The 12743-nt window shown below is 33.0% G+C and overlaps 1 protein-coding gene across 3 annotated transcripts in view; it reads left to right on the top strand.

The window, feature by feature from the left end:
* Positions 1 to 12743, top strand: part of Dora (Dorado) — a 40066-nt gene that overhangs the window by 22690 nt on the left and 4633 nt on the right. For 2 of the 3 annotated variants that reach the window (XM_035079921.1, XM_035079923.1), the window contains 5 exons: positions 7199 to 7453; positions 7528 to 10660; positions 10738 to 11230; positions 11314 to 12434; positions 12526 to 12675. In XM_035079921.1, coding sequence (XP_034935812.1) covers positions 7199 to 7453; positions 7528 to 10660; positions 10738 to 11230; positions 11314 to 12434; positions 12526 to 12675 — 5152 coding nt within the window. The remainder of the gene's footprint in view (positions 1 to 7198; positions 7454 to 7527; positions 10661 to 10737; positions 11231 to 11313; positions 12435 to 12525; positions 12676 to 12743) is intronic. The other variant, XM_035079922.1, reaches the window with a different exon arrangement.

Below are 12743 nucleotides of genomic sequence, written 5' to 3'. Positions count from 1 at the left end.
TTTTAGGGTTCTTGATTTAGGGCAATTGTGCTGTGCATTGCTAAAGTAGCTTAGTAATCATTATTACGACTTTTTTAAAACTAAAAAATTTTTATCTTTGAAAAAAAAAAACAAAAAATGAATAAATAAAAATTATGTCTTTTTAAGCATAAAAATAGATGTCATTAAATATTTAAATTAATTACAATAATTGTTTAATCCAAGATGAAGCAAAATTTATTGAAAAAATTATGTTGATAATATTTGTTATTATAAAATTATTCATTAAATTTTTTTATACTTCAATAAACAAAAAATATTGATTAACAATTACTAATAAAAAACCAATATTTCTTTATTAAAATGAATGAACTATTCAGTATTAAGTAGAAGCTTCGTAAAGTGGAATTTACTAATTAAATTTTTCTGCAAAAAAATAAATATTTCAATTATATCAATTACCCACATGTTTTACAAGCAAAACTAATTATTTTTGTTAATAATTTCTATTAATAAATTGCTTTTATTTTAATTCCATTGAAGCAACAAATGAAAATTACAGGTTATTGGCCAATGTAATTTATCTTTTATTGATCCTTAAGACAAGATAATTATTTCAAGAATTAAATCTGTCTTTTACGAGGTTTAATCCAGTTCAATAGTAATTCCATTAATGTCTTTTTAATTTAAAACTAAATTATCCAGAAGAGTTTGTGAAGGTTCGCGGTAGGAATATATTTTTAATTTTTTTTTCAGCAATCAGCTTACGTGTATCTTGTGGACCGCTAGGTTTTCTAAGAAAATCATTACCCCTCCTCCCACATGTTGAGGTTGATTGTAGAGTAAAGAAGATGAGTGACTGTAAAAAGTCTAACAAGTACAATAATTTACTAAGCAATTGCATAAAACTTTTAAAATGAACGTTTTATGTTAAATTATTCGATTGGTTATTTCGAATAATTTTAGAATAATGATGGATAAATTGTGTGATCATTTATCCTGACAAGCGCACCTGCTTTAACTTAACTTGAATAATAACAGCAAAGTCGGGTCTTGTCTTCCATCAGAGTCAGCTATAGTTAGTTGAACGACGATTTAACCACGCTAGAGTCCAAGGACCTTGACGTTAAAACCAGTTGATTTCACGCAAATTGAATGCATTTTCCAACTTTCTTGCACCCAAAAATCAATACTACAAAGTTTGACTTTTTGTTTGCCTTGCAAAAAAGGATCTAACAGTTTTGCTATTAGGGTTAAATTAAATTTCAAATAGTTAACTCACTGTATTCATTGAATTTAGCTGAAAAAACTGTTTCCTTAATTAAATAACATTGTTTTATCTCACATCAGCACACCTAAAAACACCTAGATTGTTTATATTCCTATTATTCGAATCCGAGAATATTTCTAACTCAGCTCATCATTAAAAATAATTCTTAATATTTGAACACTGGTTCAGTTAGAACTAATCATTTTTGTTTTAGAAAAAATAGTAAAAATAATCAAACAGTTCATATTATTTTGTTATTATTTTTTTCAAATAAAATTCATTAATTATTAACGAATTAAATCCAATATTAAAAAATTGTAATTACATTTGTAGAAATAGCTAAAAATATTCAACGAAAGTTTATGTTTTGTTGTTACATCATCAATGTAAAAATACACAATTGAATATGCTAACTTATGACTGAGTGGTACTCATAAAAATAAATTCAAAAAATTAACGAGTAATTAATTTTGGTAAAATGCATTGATAAGCTTTAATGAGTTTATTATGTAAACATACACAATGATGTTATTTATTAACATCGATGAATCTTCATTCAACGACAATTTATTAATTATTACTAAAAAGATATTTCTGTCAAACAAATATTCGAAAAGCTTTTAATGACTAAATTTAATACAATAAAATATATTTTTCTATCAATTTATGCATTGAAAAGTGAATCATTTGAAGCTGATTAATAAACATTAATTGCACATTTGTTAAAAACTGTCAATAGTAATTTAAAAAAAAATATTCCAACTCGCTTGTAGACCTGTGGAATAAATAAAAGCATTTCCGTGGATTTGAATAAGTTGGCTAGTGTATGAAGTTGATATAAATTTGAACAAAAATAATAACAACAACTTTCCTACATGATCTACTGCAGAAGTAATTCGTGACTCAGTCTTTGAACGATTGGTTTATTGACCTGAGGCCTCTAGTGTCGTTTGCTTTTATTTCTTCGTCATCGTCAATAAAAAGTGAGTTTTGGCACGAGTCCTACGATAAGCTTCGTTAATTAGCAAGCTTCAAGGAAATCTGATCTAATGTCAGACATGTTTGCTCATATCAATTTATGAATTTAGAATTCATATATATTACAATTTTTGAGTCTGTGGTTAATTAACTGGCCTCTGCTTACCAATTAATTCATGGATTTCAATTAACAGTAGTCTAATTGTTGTCTAACTCAATATAATATTTATCTTTGTAGATTACCAAAAAATATTACTTTTGGATATCACATGAATTAAAAATGTTTTTCGTCAATCAATTTATTCTGTGAATAACATTGGTGTATTCTTTATGTTGAATAGGTCATTGTCCATCGAACATATGTAATAAATTACATGGTTGATGTGTGAAAATCATTTTGTGTATTCGAAGACCATAGTATTCATCGTTATTCTATTCAGCTTTGCATATTCATTGTGAGTGAAAAAAAGGCAAAGAAGAAGATGAAAAATAAAAAAGTGTACATTTTTTTTAGTGTCGTTACTCATCTTTTTATTTTTTTCTGCATTTTATACAATATCTGTATAACTCTTATTTATGAGTTTTATTACAGAAAAATACACAAACAAATTTATCAAGTATGCTCTGTACTGTTTATTGCCAAAATAAAACTAACAAAAAAACTGTTGATTTAGTATGTTTTTTCATCTAGACTCTTTAATTATTTCCATATTTATTCAAGAATAATTCAGTCCATTTCATTAAAAATTCCATCAATAGATTAATAGAGTAGAAATAATTGTTTTTCCATTTATATTTTTCTTAATGGATTTCAATTCTTTATTTTATTTTTGATCATTTGAGTGGAATACCCATTGTTCATTCGCAATCGAAGTGCATTCATATTCTTGAGTTTTTATTATACTAGTATGGAGCTTCTTCTCATTTGCGTAATGCTTCTTGTTTTTCCAAACTCTTTCGGGCATTAAAATTTCTCACCAGACGTACATTTAAAGAAGAAAATTTCCTATTTGATCTTGACTTTTTTTGGAATTGTACTGTTGTCGTCTTTTTGGCAGTCGTCTGAAAAGGAAGTTTCAGTCTGAAGCAACTTGATAACACTTTTTTACTTGGAAAGAATGAAAATAATAAAGAAATATTTAAGCAAAAAATTCTCAGTTGATTACTTTTAAAGAGATACAATAAAGGACTTTTTAATGAAAGAAAAAATTATTGAATGATAATGATTCAATTACCTTAATAGAAAGCAAAATTGAAACATTACTGAACCAACATTGGATCTAACACATTCAAGCTTGAATCAATGTTGAGCCAAAAATAAACCACTTTAGCTTTCCACTATATAGAAGTAATTTCGATTTTATTTTATTTTTTATAAACAGTTGATTTATTTACAAACAATGTTGTTATTTGCCTTTGATAAAATTTCCAACGTAATAAGAATATTTCCAAAATAATTACTCTCATCCCTTTTTTTCGAGTTTTGATTAATCTTAACTCTAGACTATTCAACAACTTTACCTAAAGTAACTTTTTAATGAAGCATTCGAAAGAATTTAAAAACAAAAAAAAAATTCAAAAGAAGAAATCTCTGCTGGAAAAAAAGAAGTTTCCACCTCAGGAATACTCAACTAAAATTTACGAAATAAAAAAGGAATTAAAGTGTTTCATTTATTAAATAAAACAATCTGTAAACAAATTCAGAAAGTACAAAAACTTTTTTCACAGTTGAAGTAAACATTAATATGAACAGCCCGAAAAAAGTAAATAAAATGTCGGAAAAATTTTGTGCTCAAATAAAAGTTAAGACGAGAAATAAGAAGCCAAGTAGGTCATTAAAACTTGCCTTGTCTCAATTACCGGGTTGGCATATTCTAATCTGACATTCTGTCTTTTTCTTGTTCGTTTTCTCCTCATCTCTTGCATCCATTTCCGCTCTAATCTAAATGTCACTTCATAGCTTGCAGGATTGCTTCTAGGATCTTTCGTTTCTGGTGCTATTTTCCTCGACAACTTTACAATCATCTGACGCCAACTGCTGAAAGAGAGCAAGAAAATCGAGTAAAAAACATCATTCGATAGCAGCTTATTTTTCACTAGAGAGTGTTCGATTTTTAATGGACTTCTGTGATGTTATCTCTTCTATTAAAAAGAAAAAACGGAAAAGAATGTTTTTTTAACCACTGAAAAGATCGAATTCTTATTATAGTAAAAATTAAAACTGTTAAGTACTTTGAATAATTATTAGTCAATGTCATTACATACTCATAAATTTTTTATTCTATTTTTTTTCTTCCATAACTTGAACTTAATTAAAAGCCCATTTATTTTTTTTTTTCAATTTTTTAAATCAATTTACGAGACTCATTTACTTTAAAAAGTTTCCTTTACTTAATTACTATTATTACAATTTACGTTATTATTTCTTAATTTCAACTATTCAGAGCTTTTTAGACAAAGATCTCTCAACTTCGAATATTATTTAATTGAAATTAGATTACTTTTCTCTCATTAACTTAAATAAATGTACTTTAGTAAGTTGCAAATAATTATTAGTATCTGCAAATTCATTTTTTATCATTAAATTTGTAATCAAGTCTTAATTTTAGATCCAAAAATCTACAATTGTAATTTTAGAATGTTTTTAGGTATTAAAATTTTCATAGATATTTATAATTATGCAGTTTAGTGCTGGATAATTTATTAACAATTAAAATAAACACAATAATACAATTATTTAAAATATAGTGATCAAAAAAATTGACTGAGGAAAATCTCCTATTGTGGTTTTATTGAATAATTATTCATTAAAATTATTATTATAAAAATAATGGATTAAACTATTGTCAAAGTATGTGAGATATAAATGGAGAGTATTTATTGAAAATTTATGAAGAACATTAATAATCTTATTACAAAATTTTTTATTACCATTGGGTTAAATTCAACTTTCCAGGTACTTAACAGATTTAAGAACAAAGTGTTTTCAAAATATACCTGTTGAATACCAGCTTAAATAATTCAAAGTTAAAATTCATTACTTATTTTTCAAAAAGAATTTTCGAATTTTTTCATCTACTTTGTAAATACTGCTTATCACATACATGCTTTTTTATTTAAATTTGGATGTACTACTTTGTCAACAGTAGAATTTCCTTACAAGTACAATTAAGAAAGTATTGAGAGATATTAAAATATTTTTTTTGCTTTTCATTAAAATAGCTTCCAAAAATATTGATTATTTGTCAATGTAACATGCATTTGTTTACTTATCAATAATAATTATGCAAATATTATTTCGTTTTTTTTTTCAATGGTATTTATGAGTGACACAAAAGGGTTATTATTCAATAATTAATAATTAGTTTAAATTCTTAAATGAAGAAATATTAATAAAGTCCTGAAGTATGAAAGGAAGTAGATAGCATAGTTTGGTCTACCTTTTTGCAATACTGTGGAACTCATTGTAATGAACGTTATGTTGTTGAGTAGTTTTCATGTCGAATAATTCGTGATGTAGCGATTTACCCGGTAGTTCTACTATGTTTCCCTTTCCTTTATGCTTCAGTCTGACTGGCTGGGATTACGCGTTACTGCTTGGCGCCGTTTTCCCGGGCGAAAAGGCCAGAACCATTATTTCCCAAGTGAGCTGGTGCGAGTTCTAACACTATGGCAATTCGTTTCCGCCCTGCAAATATTTTGCACATTATTCTCGTTTTCACTTAAAATCGCACTAGCTTTAGCATTTATCTTTTCACTCATTGAAGGTTGAAGAATTTATTTATTGCTCTCCTTTGTCATTACCCTAATGAATGGAAAAATATTGTGGCAGAGTGGAATTGGAGAAGGAATTTAAAATTGGAAGCTTACGTTAGTCTCCTTGGAGAAAATCAATAGCTGATGGATTTATTGAGGATTTGTAATCGATTCTATTGATTTTAGTTGCCAAGCCTTTGTTCTTAAGTGTGAATATCCATCCAGGATGAATCAGTTTAAGATGTTTTTTTAATTTTTTCTTTTCTAATTACTAGAAATTTATCTTTATTAAAAAATAATTTAGATGAAATGTCATGTTTGTGAAAATAATTACATTAATAATTGATTTTTAAAAAATCTTTCAACACTTTAGAAGAAATAACAAAGCTGATTTCGAGTGAAAAAGTATTAGCATCAATGTGTAGGGGTTGTAATTATTATTTTCTTTTCAATTATGATGTGAAGAAAAATTATTTCTATTCAACAAAAGAATTTATTTCTTTAATAACTTGCTCAGAACCTTACTTCCCTTGTCAATTATGTTCATCTCTTGAATCCATTGTACAATTACTCTGTAATTATTTATTAAACACCACACTTTCAGAAACTTTATCACGAAATACGTTTTTAACTTATCTCTAATTGCAGTACTTTGTTCTTCTTATCTTTTTACGAAAATTTACAATTTTAGCAGTATAGTAAATACTTATACGTTTAATTGTTCCCTTGACCAATTTTCTACAATACGAAGGGTATTATCTAAAACATAAACAAAGATTAAAGTTAGATGTTTAGTTTGTTAGCATACCATTTAGGTATAATTATTTCATAGCTATAATCAATAAAAAAGCACACTCGACAAGACAACATAGAATTAACATAGACATTATTTTAAATAAAAAATATTACTTTAATCTGGTAAATCATGAGTAAAAAAGTTATACAATATCAACGATGAAGCTGTAGACAACTGTTGATATATCTATGACATGTAAAAAAACTAATTAATCTGTTTAAAAATTCTGTTTGAGGACTTTTTATTCGAGTTACTTGTCATGATGATTTCAAAAAAATTTTAATTAAATTAGTTTTGAACTGCATATTTTAAAATCTCCATCTAGAAAACCTTTTTTTTACTAATTATGATAATTATTTGATGTATAAATTAAAAAAAATTATAAGACAGCATAGCTAAAAATGTAAATTTAATTACAGATGGACAAACAGTGGTACCAACGCTGTGCGAGCTCGCAGCAAGATGCGTTGCATCTCATATCCCCTTCGAACTGGTTGAGCATGTCTATCCACCCGTTCCGGAACAACTCCAGCTCAGAATTGCATTTTGGAGTTTCCCTGACAACGAGGAAGACATCAGGCTCTACTCATGTCTGGCCAACGGCAGTGCCGAAGAATTCCAGCGGGGTGAAAATCTATTCCGTTCGAAGAGCGTTAAAGATCCCTTACAAATTGGTAATTGAAAAATTTTTCAAATATCTTAAATGATGAACAATATATAATCCTATGTGCATAACTTTCCTTTGTAGGTTTCCACTTGAGTGCAAGTGTAAATGTCCAAGTGTGTACAACATCGGGAGGTTCCCAAACACTTTTCAATGTTGCGGTAACGTTTGATCGTCGTAGGATAACATCTTGCAATTGCACCTGTTCTTCGACAGCTTATTGGTGTTCTCATGTAGTAGCTGTTTGTCTACACAGAATTCATTCACCAACTCAAGTATGTCTTCGTGCACCAGTAAGCGAATCATTGTCTCGATTACATCGCGAACAACTACAGAAGTTTGCTCAATACCTCATCAGCGAATTACCACAGCAGATATTACCCACTGCCCAACGCCTGCTAGATGAATTATTGTCAAGTCAACCAAGCGCAATAAATAGCTACTGTGGCGCTCCAGATCCAACAGCAGGGGCATCAACACATGATCAAACATCATGGTATCTTGATGAAAAAACTCTTCATGGAAACATCAAAAAAATTCTCATCAAATTTTGCGTGCCTGCTCCAATGGTGTTCAGTGATGTAAATTATTTGAGTACAACTGCTCCACCAGCAGCAACTGAATGGTCATCACTTCTACGACCTCTGCGAGGTCGCGAGCCTGAGGGCATGTGGAATCTTTTATCAATCGTGAGAGAGATGTTTAAACGCACTGATCGCAATGCTATTCCTTTGTTGGAGATCATCACTGAGGAGTGTATGGCATGTGAACAATTCTTAGTTTGGTGGTTTAATACAAAAGTGGCGCTTCTAAATGGTACAGGTCATGGCGGTGGTAAACACGGTAGTATGAACAGTAATGCACACGCCTCTCAACATGCTTGTTCATCTCTATGTGATGAGATAGTTGTTCTCTGGCGACTGGCTGCCTTGAATCCTGGCCTATCTCCCTCAGAACGTGAAATGCTTCGAGGCCAGTTTACTGCGTGGCATATGAAGGTCATTGATAAAGTCACGAAAAATAGAGGCTCAGTATCCCACAACACTCAAAATCGGAATCATGGAGGAACTCAGAAAGATTCACTTAAAACAGATATTGAAGTTTTCACAGGTTTCAAGCCGGCACTTGAAGCATGCTATCTTGATTGGGATGAGTACTCTCTACCTGGTATAACTTACACGGCTGGCAGCAACCCAATGTATCATTGTCCATTCACTTGTTTCCGTCACGCTGGAGACACTAGAACTGAAGTGAATCAGGTAAACTCAAGTGCTGCTGTTTTAAATTGTAATCCACCGAATTCTCACCATCACAACAGGCGGCCACATAATATGGGTCTAGTCGAATTTAGTTATATGGATCGCAAGCGACTAAATTCACGTGAATTTTCTGGTTTTTGTTCAAGAAATACTGCAAACAACACGGGAAATGATGGTAATCGTAGTAGCGTAAGTTCAGAGGGATTTTGTGAGAATGATGGAGATTTACCGAATTTACCATCATTTCCTTTACCATCGCAAGTTGTTTTAGTACAACGTGAATATAGTGAAATGCATAACTGTGGCAGTGGTGATGGTGGTAGCAGTGGTGGTGGCGGCGGTGATACCGATTCACAAGAGGGCGGGGGCAGTGAATCATCATCAAATAGTAATGTGAGTCTGAAGAACGCTCAAGGCTCGGATAAGCCAAGCTCAAACGCCTCATCCGAGACGCACAGTGATAGTAGTGATAGTAGTAATAATAAAGTTACTAGCGAAGTCAAGTGTATTAGAACAAATAACGACCATAATACTAATAATAAAAATAGTAATATTAACGAAAATTCTGATAATCACGATAATAATACTAGTAATAACAACAGTAATGCTAGCAATAACATCGCTGTAGAATTAGAAGATCTTCACGATCCAGTCGCGAGTACATCATCGAATTTGAATCCGACGAAATCATCTAATAAACGTGTTAACGAGTGTAGCTCATCTAAAGATCCCTCACGTCGTCCATCCAAGGACGAAAGTTCGTCATCTAGTAGTGACAGTCCATCAGGTGATGAATATAATTATTATTATTATGACCCTAAAGCTGTAGCGAATATAAGTACAGCTGAAGGTAAAGACTCCAAAAATGACACAAATCGTGGTACGAATGCAGGAATTGTTTTAAGTAATCTCAAAAAAATAGAAGATCCATGGGACATTTTATTCGCAAGAGCTGAAGGTTTGTATGCACATGGACATACACGAGAGGCATGTATCCTTGGTGTTGAACTAGCAGAAGAGCTTCTGTCGCATCCACCAGATTTAATGATAGAAGTGCCGCCAGTTCCAGTGAAGGGTAAGAGGAAAAAACAACCAGTAAATCCTGCCTCACATCAACTCACTTGCTTGGCATCTGCGACACTTGCCAAGTGTGCATTTTTATGTACAGTTTTAACAGAAAACCCTGAACATCACAATCTTGCATTTAGAGTCGGTTTATTTGGCTTGGAAATGGCGCGACCACCAGCGAGCACCAAACCTTTGGAAGTAAAATTAGCACATCAAGAGAGTGAGCTTGTAGGACTGTTGAAAAGAATCCCGTTTGGACCAGCTGAAATAACGATGCTTCGTCAGCGTGCTGAACAACTACGTGATGGTGTTCTAAGGTCGCGAGGCCATGCGTTACTGCCAATTACGCTAGCGAGTTTGATATTTGATTCGTTAAATACTGTAAAAATAAAGGGTGAATGGTCGTCATTCACTAACGAAGAGGATGAAAACTTAGGATTTGATGCAGCTGTTACAGCACTTGGATTGAAGGCGAACGTTAGTGAAGCTGATCATCCACTTTTATGTGAAGGTACACGACGACAAAGAGGTGATTTGGCTGTTAGTTTACTTCTTCATTACAAAGATGAGCCTACAAAAGTTGCTAAGATAATGGACAAGCTACTGGATCGTGATATTCATCAATTGATTAAGTCTCCAATTATCAGTAGTTATTATATCTCGAATGCAACCACTAAAAACCAGATAGTTTTTAGACGAGTTAAAACTTGCTCATCGCCTCTAGCTGGTACTGATGCAAGTGGTAGTGGCGATGGAATCGCTGGTACTAGTAGCAGACCTCATAGTAGCACCAGCGCTGAATTAGAAGCTGGTATAAGTGCATTAACAGTACAACCTCAACCAGCTCAACCCCCTGTTTCTACAAGAACTAAGGAAACGAGGTTAGGCAGGCAAGAGAAGAATGAAATTACATTACAAACATATTTTTTCATTGACAATGATTTAACTCTTGATTTCATTTTTTTAGGTACAAAAATAAGAAGGTCTACCCATCAATTCCGAACCAACCGTCTGAAGCTGGAGCACATTTTATGTGTGAACTTGCAAAAACTGTGTTGCAAAAAGCTGGTGGCAATAGTTCAACATCGTTATTTACTCAAGCTTCAACTAATCAAAATCATCATGGTCCTCATCGTGCGCTCCACATGTGTGCCTTTCAAATTGGTCTGTATGCGCTTGGACTCCACAATTGTGTCAGTCCGAATTGGCTGAGTCGTACATACTCAAGTCATGTATCATGGATTACTGGTCAAGCAATGGAAATAGGTGCCCCGGCTATTTGGTTTCTCATAGATAGTTGGGAGGGCCATCTAACACCACCTGAGGCTGTTAGTATTGCTGATAAATCGTCCAGAGGAAGTGATCCAAACATGATCAGAGCAGCTGCCGAGTTGGCACTCTCTTGTTTACCTCACGCTCATGCACTTAATCCTAATGAAATTCAGAGAGCCATCTTACAGGTATTTACTCAATATTTACTGCTGAAAAAGCTATTTCATTTAGATAGTAAAATATTTTATTCAACATTTCTTTTTTTTTTTAGTGCAAAGAACAGAGTGATGTTATGCTTGAACAAGCATGTATTACTGTAGAAAATACAGCTAAAGGCGGTGGCGTATATCCGGAGGTATTATTCCAAGTGGCAAAATATTGGTACGAGTTATATAAGCGTCATACACCGGGTGGCGAACAACATGACGATATTCCGGATCATCTTCAATTGGATCCTAATGGAGCACTTTTGGTTGAAGCTGGACCTGGACCAGTAGAAATGAGTACTGGCCAAATGATGCCTGGACCAACGCAAGCCGTTGTTGTAACCAGCACCCAACCACCACCTCAACCTTATCCTCCTCACCCTACTATTACCACTCTTGTACCGGGTGTAGGATTACCATATCCAGTAGGACCTTATCCTTTCGTCCATGCACATCATCCGATGCCAGCATTCGGAGGACCAATGCCACCCCATCGGGTCGCTTTACCACCCAATCCTCCACATATGCAGATGTATCACACGGCGATGCCACCTCATCCCGTCCATTCGCAACATCCACGTCATCCTCCACCCGTCACACAGCCACCACCTGTGCAGCAATATTATGCTCAACCGTCTGTTACAACTGTTAATGTACATCCACCACCGGGATCTCATCATATGTTTGGAATACAACAGCCAATGCCAATTAACGTTCCACAAGACGTTGCTGGACCTATTCCTGGACACAACGGTATGCCAGGACCTTCAATGGTACAGCCTCAGTCTATTATGTCGACAGTAAGACCTCAACCGCAGGTACATAGACAGAATCAACCGTTTAGCCAACAACAATTGCGTGCACTTGTTGCTGCATACAGAGTAGGTATGCTCGCATTAGAAACTTTAGCTCGACGAGTTCATGACGATCGACCACAAGCCAAGTACGCACGAAATCCTCCTTATGGGGAAGATGTTAAATGGCTTTTGAGAATTTCCAAACGATTAGGTTCGCAGTGCTTCCACCAGCTTTGTATCTGCACTGTGAATAGCATTGTCAGTCCATTTGTTCTCCACGATGTTGCTCTAGAAGCGGCTAATTATCATTCACGAAGTAACCCTGCATTATTCCTACAACATCTGAGATCAGCATTGTTAGCACCAATTATTCATAAGTGTCAACAAATGTAAGTATCGAATGATTATCACTAATACATACGTTCTCGATAATAGAATGAAAAAAGAAACGCTAAAATCATGTTCCACTTTTTACCACAGGTATATTCAATGTATGCATCATAAACTCTACCATTTGATGCCTGCTGAATATGAAGAATTTGCTAGCGTAGTGTGTGCAGCACGAGCTGCTTTTCATATTACTCCAGAGGGTCACACACAGTTTAAGGAGTGGCTACAATCGATGAAAAGGTTAACTAAATTCATATTTTATGCTTAATTATTTCGAAAAAAGTCTTTTCACGGCTATTAATGTTATA

Source organism: Chelonus insularis, unplaced genomic scaffold (genome assembly GCF_013357705.1).
Source record: "Chelonus insularis isolate UGA/USDA-ARS -01 unplaced genomic scaffold, ASM1335770v1 contig_260_pilon, whole genome shotgun sequence".
NCBI lineage: Eukaryota > Metazoa > Arthropoda > Insecta > Hymenoptera > Braconidae > Chelonus > Chelonus insularis.
Note: the sequence above shows the minus strand (reverse complement) of the source record. Positions and strands in the feature narration are given on the sequence as shown.